Below are 8,210 nucleotides of genomic sequence, written 5' to 3' on the forward strand. Positions count from 1 at the left end.
CGGTGGCCAGAGTGTGGCACCGAAGGAAAGACTGGCGCACGTCTCCAGGATGAAGGGAGGACCTTGCCCGGATGCTCAGGACAACACCCGGCTCTCGGTCATGGCTCCCTTGTGGTCCCCCCCACAACTCGGAACCCACATCCATGAGACCGGAACCGCATCTAGACTCAGGCCCGATGCAGCGTTCAATCAAGGTGGCTCAGGCGGGCACCCGGGCAGCTCTGACTCGTTTCTTGGGACTTTTCCCTGGACGGGGCGTGCTCCCTCCCAAGGAGCCCCCCCCCCCCCCCGGTGCCGCCCCCGCCCCGTGCCGGGTGCCTGGGGCCGGCAGGGACCGGCTTCGTCTCTTTCAACTTGCCACGGTGAGCAGCAGTGGCGACAGGAGATCACAGGCACTGTCCCCAGCAGAGCGGGAGACGCTCCGCGGGGCAGGAGCAGCAGGTCCCCGTCCAAGCCGGGAGGCCACCGCGTCCACGCCGGGCCGGGCGAGCCGCGGCGCTCTCTCGCGGGGGACGCTGTGCGGCGGCGGCGGCGGCGCGTCGGGCGCCCAAGAGCTTTCGGTCCCGCGCGGCCCCCCGGGGGCGGTTTTCGCCAGCGCTGCGGAGCTCTCGTGGGCGGCGCAAGGCCTTTCGAGGCCCTTCGGGGTCACCCGAGCCCGCTGCGTCACAGCCCCGGCCCGGCTTTCTGACCGCCCTAGACCCTCCCCGACCCCGAGCTGGGGGGCCTGCAGGGCTGCCGGCGTCGCGACTCGGAGAGGCTCTGACTTAACGTGGCGACGACGGTCACCAGGGCAGCGGAGCTTCGCTCGGTGCCTCACGCGACCGCGGTGTGAGCCCGCCTTCCGCGCAGCAAACGCGAGGCAAAGCACGTGACCGCCTCGCTGGCGGGGAAGCCAAGCGACCAAACGGACGGGGGGGGGGGCACGGGACGGACAGACAGACACGGGGCCGGGCCGCGGGTGCCGGGCCGGGGCCCGCCCCCATCCCCGTCCCAGTCCCCTACCCTGCGGACAAACGTCCGAAAGCGCAAATCCACAAAGCCGCGTCGCCCGAGACGCAACGGAGGGGGCGGGGACAGAACATACTTTTCCACCGCGGTGCCGATGCTTGTACAGGCTTCCTCCGCCGCCTCTCGGAACGCGGGCTCGGGGTGGGCGATTTTCACAAAATCGGCCTAATGAGGAAGAAAGACAAAACCGTGAGGGGGGTGTGATGGAAGGCTCTCCTCCGAGATCAGAGGGCAGAAGGGAAACCCTCCGCCGTCGAGTCAGCCCCTTGGCTCCGACCTCGGCGTTGCCATTACTGAGCTGTTCCTACACGAGTCGGGCGAAGCGGCCTCTGTCTCAACGTGTTGTGAGTCCCCGGGATCCAGTGGGGATCGTTCCAGAGAAAATACGTTCACTGGCCTCGTCTTAGGAAAGCCGTTCTTCAAACGTAAGCGCCAAGTGAATTCTCCCTAATTCTAGTTCAAAAGAAGCAGAATTTTATTTCAAATACTCTACAGCTTTCTGGCTAAGATCGTTTACGGTGCGCTTCTCACATGTTAACCTGGCTGCAGAGAACAGCTCTTACAGGCTTCTCTTTTTTTGTTTCAATTGACACACAGCACAGTTTCAAGACTGATTTAACTACATTCTAGCCTTTGTGCAGAAAACAAAGGCACATCCTCTCTTTACAGGCCTTTTAATAAAAATGGATTCCTACCCTTAGCTCCCATGACTCACAATCACCAGGGCCTGCAGCAGCTGCTACGCTGACCTCAGCATTTAACTGAGCTACACTTCTTGGTACTTTTTTAATGAAATCACGTAAAGTTAAGACTTTAGTTTTCACGTTAATTGCAGTATACTTCAAAAGAAAAACGCAAGGGAACTACAAAATATCACGGATGTTCCTCGTTCTCTGAGAAAACAACATGTATGACTAGAATACGAAATAAAATCACCACAAGCTAAAAGTTCCTAATTTTATTATTAGTTTTCAATGTAAAAACATTTAAGTCCATAGTTTTATACATCTGATGTAACAATGAGATAACAGTACCTGAAAAATTAGCTATGTAGAATTTACAATTGGTACAAATTACTAATCTACACGTTGCAGAATTTACAATCAATATTAATTTCAAGATACTGGCATACATTTTAAAATTCATCTGTAGTACTGATGAGGGAAACAATACTGTTACATAGGAAATGTATTAAAAAAAGAAAAAGAAAGCGAATGTCCATTTGGTGGCAAATCATAGTTTATAAAATCCTTGCCCTATTATGGTATTGATCCTACTGGCAGATAAAACCTTAAAACTTCAAAAGGAAGAAGGTTCGAGGCACCTGGGTGGCTCAGTCTGTTAAGCGTCCGACTTGCTTTCGGCTCAGGTTATGATTTCATGGTTCATAAGTTTGAGCCCCACATCAGGCTCTGGGCTGACAGTACGGAGCCTGCTTGGGATTCCCTCTCTCTCCCTCTCTCTACCCCTTCTTCACGCTCTCTCTCTCAAAAATAAACAAACATTTAAAAAAGAAAAGGCAGAAGGTTCTTTGACTTTTTTACTCAAAGATTTCCACATACAAGTCATATTTAAAACTTTTTAAATGCGATACTACTATACCTCATAATCATAAAAAACTTTAAAAATAGGACAAGCTACGGGGCAGAGAGTTAAGATCTCTCAGCGAGGGGCAACAGCAAAACTGGGGGGAAAAAAAAATCCTAGACCACCACTTAATTAAAATGCAGGCTAAGACAACAAATAAACCACCAACGAAGACATAAAGCCAGTACTTGATGGCACGTAAGTGAAATTCCCTGACAACTATGTCCCTTTGCAGATTCCATCGGCACAATTACATGGAGGAAGTGTGAGGGGTCCTTGGGCAGTGAGTGCCTCTCCCTTCTCCTCCTCCACCCAAAGCATTTGCAGGGCAAACCGAGACCCTATAAAACCGAGAAGTGACTTCCAAACATGCAAAAAACAAGGATGGGGAGGTGTTACGCTGGGTGAAAGAGGTCATTTTCAAAGGGCAAGTGATTCCACTTATCTGACATTTTATTTTTTTTTTTAACAATTTTTTTTAACGTTTATTTATTTTTGAGACAGGGAGAGACAGCATGAACGGGGGAGGGTCAGAGAGAGAGGGAGGGAGACACAGAATTTGAAACAGGCTCCAGGCTCTGAGCTGTCAGCACAGAGCCCGATGCGGGGCTTGAACTCACGGAACGCGAGATCATGACCTGAGCCGAAGTCGGCCACTTAACCGACTGAGCCTCCCAGGCGCCCCATTATCTGACATTTTAAAAGAGGCCAACTGCGGGAGGGAGAACAGGTGGGTAGTTGCCAGAGGTAAGAGGGGAGGCCTGGGCAGGACTATACAGGGGCCTTTGGGGGGTGATGAGATGGTTATGTACCCGAACTGTGGCGGTGGCTACGTGAGTACGTGAGTTAAAATTCACAGAACTACACCAGCCCCAGAAAGAAGCCAATTTTGCCAAATGATAATTTTAAAAATAAATCCTTTTTAAAAAGCTAAGTGACACTCCAACCTCTCCAGGTAAGGGAGACCTACTCATCTGACCTAAGCAGCCAGCCAGCCAGGAGGAGGTTCAGAGCAGCGGGTTAAGGGCGTGAGTTCTACAGCCAGAACGCCTGGACTCTGAGCCCAGCCCCACCCCCTACTGGAGAGTGACCTTGGGCACATCACTTAACCTGTTACTGCCTTTCTTTCCCCAACTGAAAATGCTAAGAAGGTTAGTTCAGTTAATCCAGGTAAACCTCTTACCAGGGCCTGGTGCCTCATAAGATCTAAAAAAAAAGCTGACATCGGAACATCAGCTCCCTGAGGCCAGAGACCGTGAGCGTCATGAGCCACATTCCCAGTGCCTAGAACAGAGCCTGGCACGTGGTGGGGGCTCGACACTGAACGAATGTGAAGGGAAGGCAATGTATAGTCTAATACGAAGAAGACAGGCTCAGGAGGGTTCAGTTTTGGATCACGTGCGCCACTCTAACGACGTGACTACTGAAGACGTGGCTCTTTAGGGCAGATACACGTGTGCCTTCTATCTCAGCAACGGGCTTCTCAGCGAAGAGACCGAGGTATAGGTCTGTTTCAACTTCAAAATGTGAAAAAAGGAAGCCACTAATACAATCAGTTTCGTATCCAAATCTTAGTTTTCACCGGAAAAGACATTTCTGAAAAGGTTAATAAAAACTGGCTTTTCATAGGATTAATTTTACTGTCATGTGCAGGTAAATGTCCTCTTAAAACTCTCATAGAAGTTTTTACGAGGAATCTTTGCCATACGAGTAATCACTGTTTGATTATACATCACGTGCTATTTTCGTAACTACACGTATTAAAGTATAAGTTCTACATGTCACCCTTTCCTCTACATTTTTCCCTTCCTAATGACTTTCTCCCACGAGAACAAGTCAGCTCTCACGTGGTTCAGACGCTGTCAGCACACATGTTGCCAAAGCGAGGACCAGATGCTTTTAACTTTATAGTCTAGCATTAAACCTAATAAACTTAGCTTAAACGTTACCAGCTCGACACCCAGGTAGTTTCGAGGCTCACACCAAGCGTCTTACCAAGTCGGCCACCCTGCACAAGGAATCAGAGAGCTCGTCGAAAATGAGCACGGTCTGGGGCCCAGGTGCCACGGAACACACACGCTCCACAAGCAAGTCTGCCTTCCTCAAGGCATTTTCTTGGGCGACCCGAAATCCTTCTGGGGCGCTGAGCTCAGGAACTCCAAAAAGACCCTGCAATCCAGAGAACAGTTCCCATTTGTCACTAAAAACACGATTTTTCGGTGTTAAGTGTAAGTCCTTTTCTCGGAGAGGAAATCTCGGTTTTCACTGGTGTATCACATAATGCCATGTTCACATTTCCCACGTCATTCCATAGATTAAACGACACCTGTTTTAAGAATGTGAATGTTTTTTCATTTTTAATTATTTCATACAAAACAAAAATAGAACAATACAGGTTCAACACCCAGCTCAGCCACTACTACAGACCCTACCTCATAAAGTAGTTACAAGGATTAAATGAGATGATACGTGTTTTTAAAGCATTTCAACACTGCCTGGCATGCAGAAAGCCATTTAATAGATATTAGCTGTAACCACCATTAGCCATATGACCCCGGTTGGCCTAGTTCTCTCTCCTCCTGGGTCTAAGTTTCTCATTAAGCACGATGGGGATGACAGTACATATCTGACAGCATGGATACAGGTATACTATATTAGAAAGTATATGTAAAGTCTTCTGGGGACGCTGCTGGCCATTGGGTCCAGTCCAGTACCTAGAACCAAGTATTCCACAACTCAAGATAGAGAGGATGAGTTGAGCACATAGATACTTCAGGAAGATTTAATAAGCATGTTAAAACCAACTCATTGGCTGAAAGCAGCAAATTTTATACTTTCCAAAAGCATGTCAGCATCTTCATAAGGACAAAGATCACTAATCCAATGGGAATGACCATCCTTTTCTACCAGTTCAAACACACTCGTTCCAGCACCCAGCAAGGCAGGATAGAAAACACAAAGCATTTACTATGCATTTACTGCACGCCAAGAGGAGAATTCTGTACCTAACACAGGTTCCCTCATTTAAATCACATAATCCTAGTGCAGGAACCATCATTCTTCTTTCACACATAAGGAAACACACTTTAAGAAGCCAAAAAAAAAAAAAAAAAAGTTTGAGGTCATTAATTGTGGGAAAGACAGAACTTGAGCCCGCTTCGTACATCTCCAAAGCCCACACTTTTTCCATACTTCTGTATTGCAATTTATCTGTTTGAAAGTCTCTCCTGAGAAGGCAAAATCCTAGAGGGAGGAACCGCTTTCATCATTTGAACCAGCTGCCCAGCATAGTGCCTACCACACGCGCAAACTCGTGGACGAGACAAATTAACGCACCAGCGCTTAGCTCTGTAGTTCAACTTTGCAGATGACTAATATGTTGATTTTGGAAAACAGCAAGAGGTAAAATTTTCAGGACCGATAAGGCCTGCCTTTTCTGCAAGAAGGGATGCGTGAAATTAACCTCTCTCCAAACTGATTAAATAATGAAAAAAAAAAAGACAGTTGCAGGTAGAGCAGAATCAGGACCAAAACCAAATCAGATTCTCTACACTGATTTAATTTGATTCAAGTACAGACTATTTTTCATTCCCCAGCACACCTCTCCACACTGCTCTTGGGAATTCTAAACCTCAGACTACTAGTTATGGAAATGATAAAAAAAAAACAAAACTACATTAACCTTTGTGGTTTTGTGTTGTTCTCTTGTTTAATGAAAAACCAATTCAGGTACCTGAAAATCCAATGTATCTAAACTCGTGATCTTCCAAAAAAAAAAAAAAAAAGCTAAAATTAGTTCTGTTTCATCCACCCCAAACCAAACACTTTTTTCATCTTTCTACTCAATACCTATACGTGGTTGTTCTCCTCTCACCAAGTATGTTAAGACCTTATTCTGGTATTTACCCCTATGGAAGTTGGCCAATTTCATACAAAAATATTTTTAAAACAGTCAAAGCTAATGGCAGAGATCAAATAAGAAAACACTCAAATCAGTAAGCTCACTGTTAACGGTATCCTAGGCTCTTCTAAGAAAGGCAATGGTACAGATAATGAAGAAATTTAAAAGGCAAACATAAAACTAACAACCTGAGGAGGGTAAAATCCACAAATGTAAAGTACAACAGGAATAGAAGGGTAAATCCCTTTCAAGCGTGCCTTCCTTTCACCTTTAACTCAGGCACTCGGTAAATATTGACTGCCTACGTAACGCCAGACACCTGCTGCGTGTGTGGACGTAGCAATAAACAGGAACCAGAGAATTCAGTCAGTGACTTCCCGGGGGAAGAAATCAACGTGATCAACGCCATCGCATTATAGGAAATTAGACGGCTCTCAACAGTTTTTGTGTTTTATAACAAGAAGAGCCCAAAGCTTTGGAAAAAATTTAAACCGGCATTTCGATCATCGCCGGCATTAGTAATTACACGGAAACGACGCCGCCCGTGAGCTGCAGGGCCAGGCGCCAAGGCACCAGGGTTGGGTTGGGGCAGAAGCGCACTTCAGCTGGGGTTGGTCCCAGTGTGAGGCGAGGGCGGGACCCGGCAGGCGGGATTCACCGCCACCGCCAAAATGAACTATTTTAAGTGCACGTGGAGCGAGGGCTCACACGAGGCAGGTCCCAGGACCCACATTCTGGGGGGCAGGACCCCTAAGGGCCGCCCCGCGCCCCTTACACCAGCCCCTCAAAGAGGAGGTGACGGGCAAGGTCACCGAGAGCGCACACGACACCCTACTGTACAAAGCGGGTTCGCTGCCCGGCTCCTCCCAGACCCAAAACACGCGGCCCGGATCCCTGCTGGGCACGCGGGGGATACGAGGGGAGCCCCTGCCGCGCCGCTCACCCGGCGCTCGCCGAACAGGTCCAGGCGGCGGCCCTGGGGCTTGACATTGAAGGCGGCGCCCACCGGGAACCAGCTGGTGCTGACCCCTCGGGCGCGGATCCTGGCTCCGAGGCCCCTCGAGCCCGCTCGCCCGGGCCATAGAGGCGCTGCCCGGCTTCCGAGCCCGCCCAGCCTCCCGGCGCACAGCATCTGGAGCCCAGAGCAGCCCCTTCCCCCGCCGCGAGACCCCGCCCCTGCACCGCAGCTCCCGCCGGGAGCACGCGCACCGCGTTTCCAAGGCAGCGGGCCACGCCGCACCACGTGACGCCAGCGCTTCCGGGTCGGGTCTCGAGGCCCTCAGAACGTGAGCACGTCGCAGTCCCGCGAGCAAGAGCGTCGCTCCGCCGCCCTCACGGCGGACGCCGCGGTCTTGCGCCCCCGTGTGTCTGGAGTAAAGAACGGCCTAGGTTTACGCTTCCCTCCCACGTGACTCGAGCGAGGCGGGCAAAGTCTCGCCGCAGGGTGAAGTCTTCCAGGAGGGGCAGCGAACGCTGGGCGACCGCCGCCTGAGTGCCTTCCCCGACGTGACAGCACCGGTGACGCTCGTCGACTCTATTGGCCTCCACCCTAAACGATGGTCGAAATTAAATCTACGGTATGACTGCACCGCATGGTTGTGTGGAACCGAGCAAATTTACTGCCAGTGAGTCTCCACTCAGAGTTTGGCTGGTAAAATTGTTACGATAATTAATCTACAGTGTACATTTGCAGAGGGAGGATTTCGCCGCACTT

General features: G+C 49.9%; 1 protein-coding gene across 4 annotated transcripts in view; it reads right to left on the reverse strand.

Annotated features, from left to right (window-relative positions):
- The window catches only part of MIPEP (mitochondrial intermediate peptidase), a 162,927-nt gene extending 155,193 nt beyond the window's left edge, over positions 1-7,734 (reverse strand). For 3 of the 4 annotated variants that reach the window (XR_003421937.2, XM_015087410.3, XM_027064544.2), the window contains exons 1-3: positions 7,440-7,734; positions 4,591-4,764; positions 1,085-1,173 (exon numbers count right to left, since the gene is read on the reverse strand). Coding sequence is in view for 3 of the 4 variants with exons in the window: in XM_015087410.3 (XP_014942896.2) it covers positions 1,085-1,173; positions 4,591-4,764; positions 7,440-7,628 (452 nt within the window). In the remaining variant the exon portion in view is untranslated. The remainder of the gene's footprint in view (positions 1-1,084; positions 1,174-4,590; positions 4,765-7,439) is intronic. The other variant, XM_015087409.3, reaches the window with a different exon arrangement.
- Between the last annotated feature and the right edge of the window lie 476 nt (positions 7,735-8,210).

The sequence above is a fragment of the Acinonyx jubatus genome, chromosome A1 (genome assembly GCF_027475565.1).
Source record: "Acinonyx jubatus isolate Ajub_Pintada_27869175 chromosome A1, VMU_Ajub_asm_v1.0, whole genome shotgun sequence".
Classification (NCBI taxonomy): Eukaryota; Metazoa; Chordata; class Mammalia; order Carnivora; family Felidae; genus Acinonyx; species Acinonyx jubatus.